We start from the raw sequence: 21,303 nt of genomic DNA, 5'->3' as shown, positions 1-21,303 counted from the left end.
GACTCTAACCACTTTTAAGATCAATATGGTTATGAAACTTACAGATGAATCGTTACCTGACCTAAGGACCTGTTATATATTTGCACTTAAATTTCATGCTATTAAATGCCTTCTTTGTATAACAGTTTGCTGTCATAAACTGGTATCTAATGGGTTTAACTTGTTTTAAGTCTGAGGATATTATAAGACAAAAAGCACATCACAAAAAGTGGTAATGTAGCTTCTGATTAAATCCAGATAGTCTTGGAGTTGTTCAGACACTGAGGAAATGCTTTGGTAATCAAGTTACAAATTAAATTGTCATATAAGTTATTGAAGAAAGGATGTAAATTGTCAAAGCCTACACTCCCATCCCCCAAAACTGAGACTAAGGTACACTAGGTAAAAAAGTTTCAGCCAATACAAATCTTATATGCCTATAAGTGACAGATGAAGTCTCTATCTTACAGGGATGCTGTGAGCTTGCATGAGGAAATAACACACTTCAGGTCAGAATTTATGAAGGGTAAGAGGACTAAAGCAAGAGGAGACGTGTCATAAATCTCACCTTTCCCTCCACTTATGACGAAGCAAGCCATTTTTCTCACTGGCTTTAGGTATGTTCTGAGACGTTGCAACAGATTAAAGAGGGAACCTTAGTAACACTCTAGCCTCAGGAATACCAAAACTATCCACACTCAACTACCATTTACTTGAGTTTTAGCTAGTGTACCTTGGTACACTCAGCTATAATCTTATGTCCACACAAGAGCTTCTAGGACACAAAGTCTTGCCTGTTATTACCTCCCCTGGACAGCCTTTCATCGCCACCTGGAACACTGAGCCTACATGCTTTCCTTCCTTCAGAAAAGTATGGTCATTCTCTTTCAGGATCCCATCACTGAAATAGAAATACTACCTCCAAAACTGAGTATGTCCAAGGATTGCTTCCACACAAAAGGCTGCCCTTTACCTGCCCTGGGCAGCCTTTGATCTGTCCCTGGAGCACTGGGGCTATTCCTTCCTATGGAAAGGAGCCCATCACCGAATTAAGGATACCACCTTCGATAACGAATACCATTGCTCCCACTCGAGAAAGATCTTGCTGGTTACAGTCCAGCGGAGTGTGGAGCGAGTATGGTTTTCTCAGCCAGTCTGAGCGTCGCACGCTCATACCGACGCCCGCGTCATTATCCTGCAGACACGGTGGGGTTGCGAGGTTCCCGACAGAACACAGGAACCCACAGGTTCCTCGCCATTCCCGGGCTGTCTCGCGGCGGGGCAGGACGCGGGCGGCGCGAGTCACGCCGGTGGCGCGGGCAGCGCGCGGCACATGTCGCGGCGACCGCCAGGGGGCGCGGCGGTGTCGCGCGGGGCGGCGCGCGCGGCCCGGCATGCACCGCGGCGGCGTTTGAATGGCGCAGGCTCGGGGCGCCGGGCCCCGGCAGTAGGGATCCCGCCGATCCCAGCGATCCCGCCGATCCCAGCGATCCCGCCGCCCCGCCCGCGGCCCGGCCCGGGACCATGAGCAGCGGGTGAGTGAGGCGAGGGAGCGCGAAGGTTTCCGGGGCCGCCGGCCTTGGGGAGCGTGGCGGGGCCGCGCTGTGCCTCGCCGGACGCAGGTGCGGCTCACAAGCGCCGCGCCGGGCGGGCGGGCCGGCGGCGGGGACGCCGAGAGATCCGTCTCGCTCCGTCCCGCTCCATCCCGCTCCTCGGCGGCCCCTGCCCAGCCCTGTGCGGTGCCCCCAGCTTCCGCGAGCGAGATCTGGCACTTTGGGCGTTCTCTAAGATGGGGCCATGAGCCCCAGCACGGAACAGGCGTGTACAGAGGCAGATACGTGCCAGGAGAGCGAGGAAAGCTCCCGTGCTGCAGAGAAAGGGAAGACAACAAGCTGGGTGTAAGGCCTGCTGACGGATTTAATTTCTTGGGTGTGACAGATTCCAAGGAGGAAAGGGGGGAGGGGGCGCGGGGGGAATCGTCGGTTCTTGAAGATCAGATCCTGCATTAATTACTTTGTTCAGAAGCCTTTAAATTTATTTTTTTCAGTGTTGTGCTGGAGTAGTTTGGCATGCAGATCTAAATGACGTTTTGAATAGGGAGATTTATTAAGGAGAGAGATTTGGAGGTAGTTTTAGATACCTGTTGTTTCTGTTTTTGAAACATGCTCTGCTTTGAAGCTTTCTTCCATCTCTTCTTGGAACATGAATTTTGCTTTTCTCACTTTCTTCTTTGTACTATTCTCTGGCTGAAATGAGAGAAATAAATTCTAAAAAAGGATAGTTACCCCTGTTTAGTAAAATTAAAGCATAACAGAAGGCAGTCTAGTGCCTCTTTGGCCTTGCTGATTGGAAAGAACATCTTGTTCTTGTCAAAAGATGTCACTTTAACTTCTTATTAACAGTTTTTAGACGTTTTGATCAAAACTTATAATAGTTTTGATTAAAATTTCTATGAAGTTATTTCATTAAACTCAAATTACCATTTATTTGAATTCCTCAACTTTATAACTCAGGGTTTTATTGTAATATATTAAAATAATATTGAGGTATTTTATATGTGTATACTAAAAAACATATACATGAGTATTCCAATACATATGTATTATTATATAGTAGTGTGTATGTATATTCTCTTACCCAATTTTGAATGTTTTCTTTTCTATCTATTTTCATTTTAATAATTTAAATAAGCTTTTTTTTTTCTAATTTTAACTATGTGTTGGTCCCAGGGTAATGAGCTTGCCTATAATTAAGAAAGTTTTTAAAATATTATAAACGGATTGTAGTGACAAATAGAAGTGTATTTGATGGTAACATGAAAACTCATGTGAAATGTAGTCATAGACTGTTCATTCAGGTGGGGATGTAGTGGGGATGCCTCCACTAAGTGGACCTTGAGAGGTTTTTGAATATGGCTCTTTCTGGGTTTGAATTCAAAAATGTTGTTGCAGTTTTTTTAAAACTGTTTGGATTGAGCAATAAGTTTAAAAAAAAAAACAAACTGTATTTAATTTTGTAAGTAGTTTCTTAAAGCTTCTGTAAAAATATTAATATGGGAGCTTCAGTGTATTGGAAACTTATATTCTATATAGCAGCTGTCAGATAATGTTAGTTATAGAACTTTTCCAACCTTATTATGTCTAGAGTGTTCATAACTGAAAATGAACAGGTATCTTTTCATTACCGGAGGATGACTTGAGAAAGAACTAAACCACTGACAGCTACTGGTACTTTATGGCAGCTTAAAATATCTGTAAATGGTACCTTCAGATGCAGAAAAGTGGGTACTTGTTTGACCTTTTTTATTTTTTAGGGGTGAATAAGGTTCAGTTATTAGACTCCTGGGTTATCTCCACAAGAAGAGCTAATGCACACCTGTGTTCACCCTCGCTCAACTTGAACAAACTTCTAGTCATTTTTGGAGGTTCATTATGGCTGTCAGTGGGCCACAGATAAATTCCATATGTAAGAGAAAAATGAGCCTAAACCTTAGGTATAAGCTAACTTACCTTACTTAGTTATTCAATTAATCTTTGTCTTTATTGCATATTTAACGAAATTCCTGTGATTTTTATCAACACAAGAAACTTTAAACTGGAGCAAATGACCTGACAGGTATTGCACATTAAAAAACTGTGTCCTGGTAGCCTATAAGGCACTTTTTATAGTGTTGCAGAAAAATTTTGCAGTAACATACTCCTTACAATCTTGAACTCTGCTTTCTTTTTTTTAAGAAAATTCAGTATTTAACACCTGGTGAACTGTCAGTACATAAATTACTAGAAAAGGAATTTGAAAAAAAAAACTGTTTCATATTGAAAGGGTGTGGAAGCCTTCTAAAACAGAATGTTATGGATGGATTCTGTAACATTTTTCAGAAGTAAAATGAAATTAAATTATGCCAGGCTTACAAAATCACTTCTACATCATAAGATAGTGATAATTTTTTTTTGTAGACAAATTACCCTTTTGGAAGTAAATTTGAAATAACTGTTGTTAGAGGTTTCTTGTGAACATTTCAAATCTGATAATGACCAGAGAAATTAGTTGACCATTACTGGTTCCCTGATGTATACCTCATTGGGATGTTTTCAAAGAATGAACTCCCCTCCTTTGGAGTCACAATTAATTTACTCTTTCATCTGAGTTTAATATTGTCACCCTTGAACTTGAGTTAATAAGGAGTGGGGGAGAATTACAAGAACGTTTGCAATGGCCAGTGTACATGGAATGCTACAGGAAAAAATAGCTACTAAGAATGTGGTCAAAGAATAGGATGGAAGAATGTTGGTTTTAAAAGATATTGCTGATGACTTAAGATATCCAGCTATTTTATGTTTTCTTTGCCGCCATGCAAAGTACTCCAGTCTATGTTTTGTAAGAAAATAATGTTATGTTAATACTTGTGTAGATTATATAACGTGCCAAGAAGAGTTTGTCCCTCTCTGGGGGCCATGCCCAGAACATAGGATAGGAGGGAGTGGCAGAGTTGTTAATACTTGCCTTAGATAGATATGCACTAGAAAGCCTGTTAGTGCTGACTTTCTTTGCTCGATTCTGGTATGACTTGAAGAGTTTTATTGCATCTGGGAGAGATCAGAGATAGAAAGTAGCAGAAGAACCATCAAGAAAACTTTACACAGGTCTTGTCTGTTGACTGTGGGAACAAATCAGCTTACCTAGTCCTTCTGCTTTATGAAAATTGAGGAGAACAAAAGGGGGAGAAGGGAAGGTCGTCATCTACTATGAGAAATCATCTATGTGATGGGGGAAATTGGTGTAATTTGAGCCTATTATCTTAATGAAATTGTCCATCTCTGTTCACATTTGCAGTCTGCTTTGTTATAGTTGTAAAACAATTTAGGATTGTACGGTAGATTGAGGCAGAGCTGAAGGAACATGCATTCTGTCCTTAGTTTAAAAAGTTTTATAAAGCAGAACCCTTGCATTGGCCTTGGTGAGATGGTATAACAGATGGTCTTGAACAAATACCATTAGCCATGCTCATCACAAGGGTAAAGTCAAAAATTAAAAACATTAAGGTATATGTTTTTTATCTCTGTACAAATTGGTATCTAATGTCAGTTTAAACACCCTCTGTATATATCCAGAATAACTGAGGGCTGTTAGATATCCTAGATGATATCTGGTAGTAGATAGGAAAGGAAAGTTGTGAAGAGACCTGTAAATTGTCTTTCATCCTGTAGCATTCGTCTTTTTAATTGCCAGCCAGCTTGCATTTTGTTAGGTGTTACTAAGCTTTTGGAAGCTGGTTTCTTAAGATATCGACTAAGTTTGTTATAGCAGTGTTGGATTTGTATATACTGAATTCTTCCACTTGTGTTCTGCTCTGTCTGAACTACCTGGTTTGTGTATCTGAATTTATTCACTTTCAGTCTATTTCTTTTTTTTATGAATTTGCAGAGTCTGTCCTGGAACCCACGTAAACATTTGGGTCCATGGTATCCTGTGGCAAGTTCAGCTTGATTATAATTTGCACAAAGAGCTGCCCTCTTTTATTAGTTTTGAACCAATCTTCAGCTATTGTCTTTTGACCCTTTATTCTTATATTGGACAAGAGAGTGAACAATCTCCGTGCAACTTCTCTGAGCCATTAATTTTGTAGTTTGTTGTCTTATTTCCCATTTCAGCTATAAGTAGCCTCCACCAGGTATAAGTAGCCTCCACTCCACGTTAAAAAGGCTGATCTATTCAGTTGTCGATTTTATGAAAGTTTTTCCATACCTTTTTTAACTTGCCTCTGTCTGAGCTCTTTTTTATTTTACTAAGAAGTTTTTATTTTTGGAGATTGGGGGTTTTTTTGTTTTCTTTTTAAGGAAAGAGAACTAAACCTGCACTCAGTATTTCAAACACAGGCACAAATTGGTTCTATACACTGTCACTGTTTTGTTTATTTTTTTAACTATTTATTGATCCATATGGAGCACTGAGCAGTCCAAATGATCTAAATTAAACAGCCATATATCCAGATCTAGTGGGTGACAGTTATTAGCTCAGAGCCTGTGATTCTGTGTAGGAACCCAAAATTTCCTCATGCCTGCAGACATACAGGCTTTGCTTTATATTAATCTGTAATCATTGCTTCTGCTTATTGTACATCACAGTCCTCTAATTCTTCAGTTAGCCCGCATCTTCACAGTGTGGTGTGACTTTGTATTGTCAACAGTCTTCATCAATTAACTACTCATCCCCTTTGTGATGTAACTTATGAATATATTGAAGAGCATAAACCAATGCAGATTTTCTGCAGGGATTTGGAGGTGACTTTCTGCAGTGTGGAAACCACTTCAGCAGTTCCTTAAGTATTGCTCCATGCTAAAGCTTTCTTCCTTATGACTTGGAAGCACAGTTTTCTCAAAAGTTAAGTGAGGGACTTGTGGAAGCTTTTTGGAAACTCAAGTAGTCTCTATCATTCAGCTGTCCTTTATCTGTGTTGTACTATCACATACTTTTGATAAATTCCATTAGTTTTGGAGGAGAGGACTATAGAATGATTTGGGTTAGAAGGGACCTTAAAGATCATCTAGTTTCAGTTCCCCTACCATGGCCAGGGACACCTTCCACTCGACCAGGTTGCTCAAAGCCCCATCTAACCCAGCCTTTAACACTTCCATCCACCACTTCTCTAGGAAACCTGTTCCAGTGCCTTACCACTCTCACAGTAAAGAATTTTGTCCTAATATCCAATCTAAACCTACCCTCTTTCAGTTTGAAGCCCTTCCTCCTTGGCCTATCACTAAATGCCCTTGTAAAAAGTCCTTCTCCAGCTCTCTTGTAGCCCCTTCAGGTACTGAAAGGCTGCAGTGAGGTCACCCCAGAGCCTCCTCATCTCCAGGCTTTGTTGCCTTCGTGACAGCCAGGTTGAATCTTTCCCAGTATATTATTTGGTTGTGTCCACTAAGTCTATTCTTGACTAATTTTTACTAATTAGCACAACAGAGATGTCAGTCTGGATCTTCCTTCAGGCTGTCTTTAAATACTGACTATATTTTCAGCGTGATTTCTTTAGGTGCTTTGTCAGCTCCAAGGGAGAAGTTCTGCACCTTGCCTAACAACACAGCTATTTCATTACTGCTTATATATTCACGGATGCTTCTGCATGATCTGAGACCCTCACAAAGCAGGTTTAACTGTGGAAACCTCTCCTATATACATAAGAATTCTACTTTGCTTCATCAGATGTACCTTTACATTTGATTGTCTGTTGGCCTTTTTTTGGATTTCTGTTACCAGTCTTTAAGGAAAGAATTGATAGTTCTGTTGTCTCATCCTGTTTCATCTGGAAGGCTGGAGAGTAATATGTTTTCAGATCACATTTGTCAAAGAGTGTAATTCTCTTAATTTTTCTTCTTGGACACGTGCAACTTTTGGTAGGGAACTTCTTCCTCTCTAGGGTCCTTTCTCTCCAGTTCAGATACCTCTAGTTCAGGTATTTTGAGATGTTGCTTTAGGCTCTTTAGAGCCCAGTATTAAATACTGACATGCTAATTGAATTTCCTTGATAAGACATTTTTTTCTAACCTGATATTTTACACTTCTATTAAGTAAAGGGCATTCTAGTTATACAGTGCTGTCCTTTTATTGGTGATCAGATTCCTGCGTACTGTTTAGTGAGAAAGAGGAAGGAGAGGTCAGTGTTAGGCATGAAGGATTGTAAGCTGGTAGTGTGTTAAGGGAGTAGTCAGAAAAATTATTCTTCAGGTACAGAGATTATGGCTTTTTTTAGCTTCTGATGAGATGATCCTGTGGGGGTTAGCTCTGGTGGTTGCAGGTTGTCCTCCCTATTCTTTTGGAGTTTATTGCTTTACCCTCAGCTTTATTGTCAAAAAGGGGATGAAAAAAAATACCAAGATTTTTCCAAGTTCTCCTACCTTTCTGCTTTCATCATAGGCCTGGATATAAGGCTTGATTTGTTTGGATTTTAGGATTGTTGGGTTGGGATTTTCTTCAAAAGTTCAGTTGCTCAGCATATGCCTTTGCGTTGTGCTCAAAGTTCAGATTTTAATACATAGCCCATTTTGAGTCCAAATGGTTTTAACCATAAGCAGAGAAGAAGTTGTTTGGTTTGTTGGGGTTTTTTACTAAACTTCAAGGGGGGGAAAACCCTTTTTTAATATTTATTTATAGACTTGGTGTGGAAGAACTAGGAATTGGAAGTGTAGAGAACTAACTGTGATAATTACTCTGCTATAACCATCCCATAGGGTGGAAAAGAGTCAAGTTATTGAGCCAGCCTTATATCTGGAAAAGTATTGACCACCAACTGTTACAGGTCTTGTCCTAAATAATGCTACCATTTGCAATGCTTGCTGTAGTCTGAGCAAGATGGTCCCATCTTACAGGGTAAGGGATTCTGTCAGTAAATCTTCCCTTTTTTGAGAGAGATCTCAAATGAGATCTTTAGTACTGATCCTCTTCTAAAGAAAATTGAAACATTTGAAGAATTCTTTTTTTTTTTGCTTCCACTGTACCTTACAATATGGACTTTAATATGCCTTATGTTTAAAGTACAACTTCTGTCTTGTTTTGAGCCTGCCACCTGCTTATTTTATTTGATGGCCTTTAGATACCGTATAGAAGGATCTTCATGGCTAATAAGCTGTTTGCCATCTGGCTTTTTCAGCGCTCAGTGTCTTAGTGTTTTAAATACTGAAGTTCTTAATGTGGGATAAATCTGCTACATAGAAGAAAAAGGATAGGGCTGTTGCTAAAAGTGGAGGGAAGAGATTAGAGCACTCATGTTGGGACTAGAGTTTTACCTTTTAGGGGAAAAAGCAGTAATATTAGGGGAAAAAACAATAATATTAGGGAAAGTCGTTGTCTTTTAAAAGTAGGGTAGAATGTCTTGCTAAAACATTTTAAGAATAATGCTCCATGATGACATAGTAGTTGAATCCAGTCTCAAGCAATAAATTTTCTGATCACTTCCAAAAAATGCAAAATCATATGTACAAGTGTCTCAATCTTGGTGTTGCTTCTTATAGAAATATTTGCATACTTGGAAAGATGAAGTACTTTAGACATAGAATAATGGGGTTTAGTATGGAAAATTGCCAAAGTCGTACGTTGAAAAAAATGGACAGGAGTGCATTTGCCAATAAATTAAGGGGAAGATCTTTTACTTCCGTTTTTTTTAACCTTTGCTATTTTGAGGAAGTTTGCCTTCTTCCTGAAAAAAAGTAATTATTTTTTTAGGTGCCTTTCTCTCTTGGAAGCAGTTGTGGGACTAGTTATTTTTCTCTAGGCAACAGATGAAATTCATAGTATGAGGAAAGAGTCTCATAAATTACCTTATTCTTTTCTTGAATTCTTGCTTGTATGGCACCCCTCAGTGCAAGTGTACACAAAGCTAGTCTGAAAACAAGATCTGCTTCTTGGGGTGATTTTGGGTTTGTGTCCTTTTTTTTTTTTTTTTTTAAAGGTAAATAGGGATTATGAAATGCTAATCACCATGTTACTAATGATAAGGCCTCCAGCTAACATTTGCTAAATGATGATGTCTTGGGTTATTTATATGATGGAAGATCTTGCAAATCATTGAATTCTTTTACCTAGTTTTGCCAGCTGCAATTGAAGAAAGTTGACTGCATGTTTTAGAAAATATAACTAAAATATAACTAAATATCTTTCCCTTGAGAACAGGGATTTGAGAGATTATGGCATCTGAAGCTCACAATGTTAAAAACCAGAAAGTATTGCATATCGAAGGTCATCCCATTGATCTCCGCAGAAAAGGAATCTCTTCTTCCACTAAAAAGATCATGAAGGAGGTGAGCTGGTTGTAGTGTTTGTTGGGTTTTTTTATGTCCCCTGATGAAACCGAAGTAAACATTCAAACAGGTCTGTAGTTCTGAGCAGTCTAAAACTAGAAGTACAGCACTACTAGGCACTTCATGTTTAGATAATAGAGCTTTAGCTTAAACAGCGATTACATTATGAAAACTATGCATTACAATAGACACAGGCAGTGGCTGCACTCATAAGTGCGTTGTATTGTCCAGGGGAGCAGTAGGTACTGATACAGTTTTTTTCATACCTGTTTTCCTGCAATCTAGCCAAGAATGTTTAAATACTGGAATTCTGTCATGAAAAAGTTCTCTCTTGCCAAGAGAGCTCTATGATACAAGTGAGAGGTGGAGTAGGTGAAACACCAGCATTGAAATGGATCTGTTGTCTTATAATCGTACAGCTTGATCTACCACATTGTCTGGTAACACACATTTCACTGAATTCTTGCTATTCAAGACCAGTTTTCATAACCTCTTACCTGTGTTACTGGCTGAAGAGTAAGGCAGTGGAGTAAAGAGGAAGCACTAGGGAGGTAAACTTACTGTGAGATCTCTTCAAACAGTGGTGAAGATGCCAATATCCTCTGTGTGTTAACAAAAAAGATCGTAACATTGTTTTGCTGATGTGCACAATGTAAACGTTACTATTAATGTTAAATAGTATAAATGGGAGTGTTTGGGCCTTTTTTATTAATAAAGCTTTTTTCTTCTCTGTTTCCTTTCTCCCAGGGTAAGAAATCTCCAAAACAGCTGGCTTCATACACAAACAGGTAGGATGGCTGTGCTCTGTAGTATCTGAGTTTCAAGTACAATGGTGGTAGGGAGGAAGAAGCAGTTGAAATCAATTACAACACCAAAGCAGACACATATGGAAGATAGGTCTTGCCCAAATGTCATGGAAGTATATATTGGGGAAAAAACGTTTTCAATAACCTGGAAGTTGACTACTGAATTTATAATTATATATTTTAACTTAATAATGTAAAGTATTGATTAGGTTTAGAGCAACCTTCACTAAAATACTGCTTTGTTATTGCAGAATAACGGTTGGAAAAACGGTGACCAGTCCCCTCTCTCTTTTCAAAGTGGTATATTGTAAAAGAAAAGTTCATTGTTATACTCCAAAGCCTTGTTACAGAAAGAAACTGTGCCCTAAATCTAGGGGCTGTGACATGGCAAATAAAGAAAATGAACTGGCTTGTGCAGGGAATCTGCCAGCAAAACTTCACAACAGTCGTACACACTTGCTAAATTCTAGTGACTCTGGCTCATCTCAAACAGAAGGCCCCTCATCCAAATACAGTGGATTTTTTTCAGAGGTAAGTAACGTTTGAAGAAACTTGAGTTTAAAATAAAAGTATTCCTGGTAGTTAACTGTGAAAGTTTTCATATAGATTAATTTTCTTCAATTCTTTAAATTTCGGGTCTTGTGATTTACAGTCACAGTTTATGGTGATACAGTTATCAACAATAATAGTCCTGCCAGTTTTCCCCATGTTTGTGTCATGTCAGAAGCTCAGATCTGCCAGACTAGACTGGGTTAAAATTGTACCAGCAGCAAAGGAAAACACTGTTTTGACTTGGTTAGGTTTCATGATCTGACTGAACACATGGCCATTTACATGTTTATAGAAGTGTGAAAGTGCATCAATGGGAATAAACTGGTGAGGTAGGCTTGGACAGTTTTCAATAGCAGTATCAACTTTGTGTGTGTGAAACTAACTTAAGTGTTTGTGTGAGGCTGTATTTCTTGTTAAGATTGCTTGAGGAAATGTAGTAGATGCTTTCAGGGCTCCTGAATGTCATACATTTAAATGAAATGGGTTTTGTGACAGTGAAGGCCATTTAAGTCCCTGAGGCATGGCAGGGAAGATAAGATCAAAGTATCACCGTGCTGTCTTTTCGTGGTGCTGTAAGTTTGGGCTTCTATGAAGAGAACCTTGAGAGTTTGGTGGACTGAAGGTGCAAGTCTGTGGCATCCTGCACTGTTTAATTTGATAGTTTCAGGAAAGGAGCAGCAGAATAGCTACAGTTAAAGAGGTTGCAGAAAGAAAGGTAAAGAAATGGATACTGGGGAAGATTCATTCTCTGAGAAACTAAGGACCAGATCACTGAACACAGATGACTACTTAACTACTTAACTGGTTGGAGAGATGTGTGTGGCTCTGCAGTGTTCATTCCAATCCAAGGTCTATTTAATAAAATGCCTGAACTTCATTCAGAGAACTAGCTTTTTTCAGAAATGAAGCTTTTCTGTCAGAATTTGGAACATGTAGTTATTTATGTTTAAATTGTGTCAAAATTTTTAATCATCTGAGTAAAAAGTTCTCAGAGTTCATAAGAATTACAGTTTGATGCTCATGAGTGCTCTATTTAATTATTAGATACCTCTCTTTAGGTGGTAAAGAGATACGAACCTTATTCTTATAGTTTTGGCGTAAAGTAGGTTTAATATTTTTGTCCCCTTCTAAGGGAAATTTGTGGATTTAAGGCCATTGTCAGCTAAATTTCTAAAACAAACTCATCAGCATACTGGTAGAAAAGTATATTTTCATATACTAGATTACTATAGTAAAGCAGTTTATTGTGTTATTCCTGGCTTCTTGACTTGTGGCAAACTTCTTTTATATTTTCAAAAACATATAGGTTTCTCAGGACCATGAAACTATGGCTCAAGTTCTTTTCAGCAGGAATCTGAGGCTGAATGTAGCTTTAACCTTCTGGAGAAGGAGAAGTATAAGTGAACTGGTAGCCTACTTAGTGAGGTAAAATAAGTGTCTCTTTTATATTCTTAAAATAATAGCAATCCCAAATATGCTGCTGTATTTTCAGCAGTTCCTTAAGTGTTGTAACTTTGTTATACTTTTTAAATTCTAGTGGAAGCATATACTTTGGTAACATTTCTGATTTTATTCTTAATGTTTCTAGGATACAAGATCTTGGAGTAGTAGTAGACTGCCTTCCTGTTCTTACAAACAGGTACAAACAAACAAAAAAAAGTGGGGGATTAGAATCTCCTATAAGAACATTAGAGTTCAAACACTTCTGAAACATCTTGTTTTTTAAGTTTACAGGAAGAAAAAGCATATGTTTCAGTTGGCTGCTGTGTAGATCTTTTGCCTTTAGTGAAATCTCTGCTTAAAAGCAAATACGAAGAGTAAGTATCAATTCCGGAAGTTTTCGAAGCACTTAATACTTCCTGGCTATGCAGAGCCCTGGAAATTAATGGGTTTTAGTCCTCTGACTCTTTTTCCCTCTGCCTCTTCTCCCAGCTCTGCCTTTCTCAGGAATGCCTACCTGAGGGGGAGCTTTCCTGTGAGTCTTTATCCTCTAACAAACTAGAGGTGCAAAAACTTTTCTGCAAGGTCAAGGACTTGGGGGAGAGGACTGGTTTTGCCCTTACGCAGATTTATTTATCCTAAACAGTGAAACAGAATAGCACTAAGGGTTTAGTATGCTTGATGACATAAAATCAAGGCAGAGTTTTCAGGCAAAATACCTGAGAAATTTCTACTTTTTCAACAAGAACTTCAGTTTACCACTTAGAAATGGCAAATGTACGCAAGTATTTAAACTTGCCAATTTGTCTAGATTTTTCTTCTTCCAGAACAGCAAATGTGTTGCTTTCTTAATTGCTTGCCAATTTACCTATCTGACCTGTAGATACTGTATGTGGAGGATGAAGTGCATAATGTGTAAAATATGTTGTTACAGATATGTGATAGTTGGTTTAAACTGGCTTCAGGCTGTCATTAAAAGATGGTGGTCAGAACTATCTGCACATACAGAAAAGGCAGAGGATGGGTGAGTACAGTGTTGGGAAATATTTAAATTTGTTTCTGTAGCTTATTTCATCTCAGAATGTTTTAATTTTGATCAGTAGGAGCCTTGCCTACAAAAGACAAAATTATACTCGTAATTTGAAAGTAAAAGCTTAAAAGTACTTAAAAGTAGTTCTGTTCATAAGACACAGATAGTGTTTAGAAGCTTACTTTAAGGATAATCCAAGTTTTTGGTTTTGTTTTGGTTTTTGGTTTTTTTTAACCGATGTTTTACTACATATAGAACATAGTCATATCAGGGGTTATACAAATGCTGTAGAAGTTGGATCAAAATTTTTCAGATCTTGTGGTAATATCTATTGTATAGGCTAAGTCTGTATGCAGTATTAATGCATTTTAGTCAAAAAGACTGCTGAAATATAGTACATATGTTATAAAGTGTTGTTCATTCTTTTTCAGGAATATTCATATTTTAAAACAACATCTGAGTGTTTTATGGGAACAGGAGAGTCATCTTACTATGGTTCCAGGATATACTGGTAGTATAGCTAAGGTAATCCAGTTCCAGTTGTGTTCAGTAGCAAACAAAGTTGTGTCACTGGCAGTATTCCTCTTGTTTTATTTATGCTAAACTTTACTTATTTTCCACTAATGCTCAAGCGTATTGCATGATTTTTACAGAAGTCTGGAGTGGATTCCCTGTGATGATAGTAGTATAGTTTTTTATCCTTTTTTCATTCTTTACAGAGGAAACATCTCCTTAATAACAAACTAGCTAATAGTAATAAGCCTTAAAATTGATGTAAAAAAGGGCTCAGATGAGTAGGTAGACTGTGGAAAAGACAGATGTTTTCTCTGAAATCTCTTGTACCCATGGTTGTAAGTGTGAGGCAGAATGGAGAATCTTAGCTCAGGAATGTCATTAGTACTTGCACATCAGGTGATGGGGCAAGTGACAACATACTAAATTTTAAAGCTTATTGCTGACCTAATGCTTAGAAAATTATGAACTTGTGGAGAGCAGAAGAGCAGATCTATCTAAGCCGAATCCCTGTTTGCCTTTCTCAGTAGGTTGTGGTGTCAGTAATATAATGAGGGTGTCTGGTAGATGCATGTTTTGCTGCTTGTTCTCGTCTCTAGTAACATGGCTTTCTGAGGTTGGGCACCAAGAGTTTTGCTGAGCAAAAAACCTCTCCACATGGAGAGACCTGGTAGAGGTAGACAAGTGAGAAAGAGCTTACAGCAGACACTTGGTTAGTTATGTGCAGGATTTGAGTGAACTTGAAAAGAACTTAACATCTTTTACTTACATCTTAAGAAGTTTTGTGGAATCCATAATTCTGTGCCTACAGAATTGGTCTATTTTGATGTATCAAACAAATAAGTTATATCTTGTTTTTCTGGGACTGCTGTGCACCCGTGACTTCAGTTTTGGTATCTCTACAAGGATAATTAAGAGCTCCTTGCAGAGTTTGTCAGCAGGGATGCAGAATAACTGTGTTCTAACTCCCAACTGTGAGAGCATCTAACATTGACTGCCTAGTTCTTTTGCTAGATCAACATAACAGCTAGTGTCAGTTTGCTTCTCTAGGATTCAGGTTCCCCTTATGTTCATTTGCCTGCTTCTTAATATATATCAGGATAGATTGTGGCCATGGTCACCTGAGAGAGTCAGGAGCAAAAGCAGTACAAGAATGTTGGAAGGATTGGGTACAAGAGTGTTGGAGGGATTGGGTGAAGGAATATCACACTTGACATGTTTAAACTGCATGATTGTATGATGATGATTATCATTGCTGTGTATTCAGGGAGCAGAGGGATAATAGACTAAATTGATGGCTTTGTAAACTAATCCTGCTGTTCTTGCAGGCTTTTTAGTAGATAGAGAAATGTCATTGAAAGCATTAATTGAAAGTAATCATGAAGATAACTTATTCTGAAATTTGCCCTAATATAATTATTCTTGTGTTATGGTCCTGATTAGTTACCCCACTTCAGACATAGAGTTGATATTACAGCTATAAATAATGTGACAAAGTCTTTCTCCTTTTTTTTTTTTTTTTCCTTCTAGGATGTAAATGCTTATTTATTACAGCTACACTGACATGATTGAGAAACTATGTGTGCTCATGTGGTGAAACAATCCCCTAAAGTATCTCTGAAATACGTACAGAAAGCCTTTTGAGAAATACTGGCAGAAGAGAACTGAACTGTCAAGCTGTTTAATGAAACCACTAACAAAATCCTAGCAATCTACTTCACATTGAAGTGGAAAAATGTCTAGTAGGAGCAACTTTTACTTCAGTGAGGTGAAAGTGCGCTATGAAAACTGTATGCCTTTGCTGCATTTGGGATTCACTCAATTACTAGGTATTCATTTAAATGCTACTGTATTTTCCTACAACATCGCATAAAAGAAGATGAATTATACTGTCATGAAGGCAAGACAGCAGAACCAGTTATAAGGAACCAACAAAAGCAATCAGCATTAAGAGCTTTTAAATGTCTCTTTCACAAGAGAACTCCAAAATGCACAACTATCTTCCAATTACATTAAAAAAAACCCCATCTTTGGGATGTTCAGTTACTTCTATGTTTTAATCAAATTATTAAAGACAGTTTTTGTTTGCACTAAATAGAAACTATACAGCAAAGATGCCTTAATTAGTGTTTTGAAAAGCCAATGTGTTAAGATGCAAATAGCTATTATGTTCATGATTGTGATGAAAAATGACAAAAATCAGGGTTTCACATTGTGTAGTTAATGAAATATTGCACATATACAAAGATTCATGTATGAAAAAATATTATAAATACCTGAAGTTAGGCTTGGATAAACAGTTATTGCAAATGTCAGCAGAATGGTGAATTTATGTCTAACAAATGTTTTTATATTGTATGTGGATTTCTAACACAGTAATCTTGTTCTGTATCATTTAAACTACATGCAAATAAGTAAATATATTAAATATATCTACTGTTTTTTCTTTTCAAGTTCAAAAAATACCAATTTCTAGAATCTGTTCCACAGTACTTTTTATCATAGATATTTATGTCTATTGTTTGAAATGTTTACAGCCAGGTGAGGCCATGTTATTCAAATCACATCCTTTTTATACTACCTCCTTTAAGAAACTGACAAAGAGCTTTTGCAAAATTAAGTTCTAGCCTGATCAGTAATGGCAAATTTATACCAACAATAGCATTGAGAATACAGCTATAAGTTCTTTCGCTGTCATATTGCTATGCTGTTCTATTTTAATTTAAAAGCTATACCTTAATAGCTCTGAGGGAGTCTTGATTTTAGGCTTGCTGTTGCCTTTTTTAATTTTGTGATTAGAAAGAATGCTTTTTCAATTAAAACTTATGAAGTGCCAGCTCTTTACTTAAAACACAGATATACATGCACAGCATGTATGACCAAATCTACTTTCTTAGAAAACTAAGTACTTACAAGGGTTGTTCTCATACCTAGCATTAAGCATGTGCACTTTTATTGCTGTGCAGGAGAAAAGTCTTTTGATAGCCCCAAGTGGTTTTTGCTTTACAGATTAAAGAAATGAATTTTAAACTCCTGTAGTGGTCAACAACTTTAGACCTCCTGATGCTTCATTTTGTATTTAGTTTACATATTGTTATTGCTGACTTCTAACGGCCAAGTAGAAATATGTCATCAGAACTTGGTGCTTTTGGTTATTTGAATATCCAAAGGTTTTGCACTTCCCAGGGCAGTCAGTTAACAGAGAAAAGTTTCTGGGACATCCCAAACCCGATAACTTTGTGGGACAATCTGGAGACATGCACACAGCCAAATTATTTTTGCTAGTTATCATTAGAGATATTTCATGCTCAGAAGAGTTTGAGATAGAACTTTTCAAATGCTCTTGCTGTCAATTAAAAATTTAAAGAAACTACAGTATGACAACATTCTTGTATTACTTTACTGTTCTGTTGACCAATTAAATGTAAAAGTAACATAGAGTCTAGCTTCATAATTTGGGTAGCAATTGCTGAAGCTCTTAGATTATTCCTCAAGGAGAATACTGTAAAGGTAATGGAAACTCAGATCTTTTCTCTTGTGGTTTTTTTAATGGACAAAATGAAGTAACTCAAGGCCATTTACTTCTGATAATAGAAGTAATAGTTGTAATTGATTAAAGGGATACCCTAGTACTTAAAAAACTGGCTTGACTGTAGATGTAAATACGTGGAGTTTTAATGAATTCTTGTATGTGGTCATGGAGTTACCAAATCATAACTGTGGATGGTGCTTTTGTTCTAGAGGCAAGGTAAGATTGACTTGAGGATTGTTATTGAGAAATTACTAATAAAATAGTGCATTCTTTTTAACTGCCAAAAGTTGTATTTTGACAGCATCAATAATACAGTATTAAACATTGTCAGTATCTGTGCCTTATTTTAAATGAATTTTCTTACTGTTTTCAGGCAGCTACTAGACTGTAAGAACAGGATTCCAATGTCTCCATTATGAAATTATTTTTCTGTCATGATCTTAATTTAAACTATTAACACTATATTCAGACTCAGCTTCTTGTATTCTCTTTAGTTCTCAAATGGCTAGGAATCAGTTTTGCTGTTATAGAATGTACATGTGTAATATCTGGTCAAAGGACATGAGTAAAATGTCTTACTAGCTGTATAACTCCATTAATTCCATATAGTTGTCTCAGTGAATCCAAGAATTAAGTTTATGAACTATCATATGCATAAGTGCTATCATGTGATACTTTCTGAAAATGCTGTTTCTAGGATATGTCTTAAGAATCAAGCAGAATTAATCCTTTTCCTATATGTTCTTGTGATGCAGAAGCACGTATGTACTTGAGGATGAAGGATTCCTCCACAAAGCTGTTCTTCATGTTATACTATTTGATATGAAACTAATATCTTTGAAAAACAGTGTGTCTTTTGCCTCAATGTCCCCTGAAAATACTTGAGGCTGTATTGCTTAAAGAGTACTTATTTGAAGTGTGACCCAGGACTTACCCATTCCCTAAACTGAAACTGAAGAATCCTTCTGGCAATCTTTCTCTTTCTGCAGAGTTAAGGAAAAAGAAAATCCAGTGTTTTGTAACTAAGAGTCAAAGTTTAGGTATTGCTTAGAGCTTGCTGAAGAGTGGAGATAGAAAAAGCTACCCTATTAATTAGCAGGATAAGAAGTTAGCACATCTTAATGGTTATGTATGTCTCAGTTTTGAAGGAGTTACACCTATTTCTCAGTAAAGAGTACTCATATCACACAGGTACTGCTACTTAATAGTGTTTACAGATTGCTGCTGGTATTAAAAAAATTAGCATTAGCCCTCCAGCAGCTTACCTTCTGCAGTGAGATATAAATAAAATGATCTCTCCCTTCCTGTAGGCTACTTTATTGTTATCACAGTTTTAACACTTGAGGTGCAGGGGGGCTGGGAGAATAGGAAAGGACAGAAAAGTACACATGCGCTGTGTAGAGGGACATCAGCCCCACTGCGTTATACCATAACTTAAAGCAGGCTGTGTTTTCATTGTCTGGCATCTGAAGCAGGCGAGTTTGGAGTTAGAAGTCTTTACACATTTTGCATTGAAGACAGAAAGGTTTTGAAGATGGATGCTATAGTGCTAATTTGTGATGTGTTGATTCTTTTTTTTTTTTTTCTTGAATGAGTGGATATTTTTGTGGGTAGAAACTTGAAAGTATCTAAGCTTACATTTTGAATTAGCAAATGGTTGCTTTTGCCAGTTCATCTTGCCAGATCTTCCAGTTTTACAGAAGACTGAACATCTGTCTAAGTGTGGAGATTTGCAGCTATATTTTGTGCTGAGTTTTCTGGTACAAAGTGAAACAGGTGTTTCATAGTCAACTATTTCAGAATACAAAACCATGCAAATCATCCTACTGGTGTGAAGTTATTCCAGCTTTGCAAATAACTGGAATAATGCAAATGTTTAATTTTGTGAAAGCAGTTGATTCTTATGTAAGGAACTTTATATTGAGTTGATGCTGCATTAGAGGAGGAAAAAAAATGAAGCCATTTTTAATAGCCTTTGTAAAAGCCAGACGGCGTAGTATAATTTTTTTCTTCAGTCTACTATCCTACACACAGTAATCATTGTAGGCTACAGATAAACATTCACAGAGAAAATAGATTGAGCATGCTTGTGTTTTTAATGCTTATATTATCCTTCCTTAGACAGTTTATGTTTATTCTATGAGTTAAATGGCTTGGTGTCTCAGAATGAGACTAAATGCAAGTGTTTTTCTCTCTGCTTCCACATTTGTTCTTCAAGTCTTAATGAAGTTATTTATTCCTCTTCTAGTTTAAATATCCTATGAGTGTCTATTTTTAGAAGGGGGGGAGGGGAGGATGAGAACTCTAGACAAAACACGGGGCTAACTAACAAGATTCATTTTGAAGCAATTGTGAAAACTTTTCATCTCTAAAACTTTTCACACAAATTTTGTTAATAGCTACTAATTGAAGTGGGCACTCACAGATGCAAGTTTGACTTTGAACCTTGTTGGAAAAAAATAAAGTGTTTTCATTCTAAATAACCATAGCTGCAGTATTGTTTCTATTTCTTCTTGGTTTTTGCATTGAGTACTAAACTGGATTCTTATTAGCTAGACTAACCTGCTGTCAGGGAGACAGGATGTGTAGCACTGTCCCTTAAAGGGATAAAATAGAAATATTCACATAGTCTTCAACTATTGCAGACCTAGAATATTTTTGTTTTCATACTGACTGGATTTTTGTAATCTCTTTATGTAAATTGTAGCTGCTGATCACATTGCTGTAAAATGAGATCTGCTACTTTCAGGTTGAATGTGTTGCATAGTTGTTTCTGATTTATATGGAACACTGCTTCAATTCAGGCAGTCATTGAGCACTAAAGTGTAGATGAGCAACTAACTGTTGGGGTCTCTGTGCTCTGCTGTAACAAAATACAAGGATACCATGTTTATGTTTTCCACCTTTATATTTTTCCCTTATTCCTTAATTTAAATGCTTAAACCTATTTTAATCCCCTCTGGAAAATGATAGCTACCAAAATGTGATAAAATGCTTTTACAAGTATGCTTCTGACTTGTTTTGATAAAGTTCTGTGAATAATAGTTTTCTGTGGATTTGGGAAGGAGGATATCTTCTATATGTGTAGGCTTGAAATAAACAGAACCAATGGATTTTACTGAAATTCTATTCATATCCTTGATACTTTTTTTTTTTACATAAGCATTATGTGAATTGTGAAACAATTAAACCAAATCTAAATATCAAGATAATATTACATTCCAAGACTACCTGCTCTTACAGGTGTAAATGTTGAAATACATACGCACCCTAGTATCATACTTTAAAGTGACCTGCAGACAGTTTCAAATAACTCTTGTCATTTACTTTGATACCTCTTTGTCAAGTTGTATTTAATCTATTGAACTTCACTTTGAAAAGCCTGAATTATGTTTGGATCTTGCAGTTGTCACTTTCACTCTTATTTCAGATATTCTATGGATTGAAAGACTTAAGATAATAAGTATTCCAGCTTCAGAAAAATAGCTGGTCTTTTTCTCTTTGTGACAACAGGCTTTCATTACATCTCTTCTGCATGAAACAAACTTCTTTCTGTGAGAGTTAAATAATTTTTAGAGACACTTTCAGAGGAGGATTGCCACATACAAGAAGCCTGTGGCATGTTTGGTTTTAAATGGGGAAATTGCACAAATACAGGCA

At 37.2% G+C, this 21,303-nt stretch overlaps 2 protein-coding genes across 4 annotated transcripts in view; one reads left to right on the top strand and one right to left on the bottom strand.

The window, feature by feature from the left end:
- LOC127472984 (uncharacterized) overlaps positions 1–4,719 on the bottom strand; it is a 36,549-nt gene extending 31,830 nt beyond the window's left edge. The window contains exons 1-3 of the mRNA XM_051792018.1: positions 4,659–4,719; positions 4,483–4,565; positions 1,058–1,846 (exon numbers count right to left, since the gene is read on the bottom strand). Coding sequence (XP_051647978.1) covers positions 1,058–1,846; positions 4,483–4,565; positions 4,659–4,719 — 933 coding nt within the window. The remainder of the gene's footprint in view (positions 1–1,057; positions 1,847–4,482; positions 4,566–4,658) is intronic.
- Positions 1,363–20,126, top strand: KATNBL1 (katanin regulatory subunit B1 like 1). Of its 3 annotated transcripts, none has more exons than XM_051791823.1 (10): positions 1,363–1,514; positions 9,643–9,770; positions 10,518–10,558; positions 10,828–11,107; positions 12,435–12,553; positions 12,717–12,767; positions 12,856–12,945; positions 13,503–13,592; positions 14,030–14,123; positions 15,642–20,126. In XM_051791823.1, exons 2-10 carry the CDS (start codon positions 9,657–9,659, stop codon positions 15,672–15,674), a joined length of 912 nt encoding a protein of 303 aa, XP_051647783.1. In that variant the 5' UTR covers positions 1,363–1,514; positions 9,643–9,656; the 3' UTR covers positions 15,675–20,126. The 3 variants fall into 3 exon arrangements, with proteins under 3 accessions (XP_051647783.1, XP_051647785.1, XP_051647784.1); XM_051791825.1 differs by having other exon boundaries at positions 1,389–1,514; positions 9,638–9,770; XM_051791824.1 differs by lacking the exon at positions 1,363–1,514 and adding an exon at positions 1,543–1,877.
- The last annotated feature ends 1,177 nt before the right edge of the window (positions 20,127–21,303 follow it).

This window comes from Manacus candei, unplaced genomic scaffold (genome assembly GCF_025592945.1).
Source record: "Manacus candei isolate 608988 ecotype Guabito, Panama unplaced genomic scaffold, ASM2559294v1 h1tg000033l, whole genome shotgun sequence".
Classification (NCBI taxonomy): domain Eukaryota; kingdom Metazoa; phylum Chordata; class Aves; order Passeriformes; family Pipridae; genus Manacus; species Manacus candei.
Note: the sequence above shows the minus strand (reverse complement) of the source record. Positions and strands in the feature narration are given on the sequence as shown.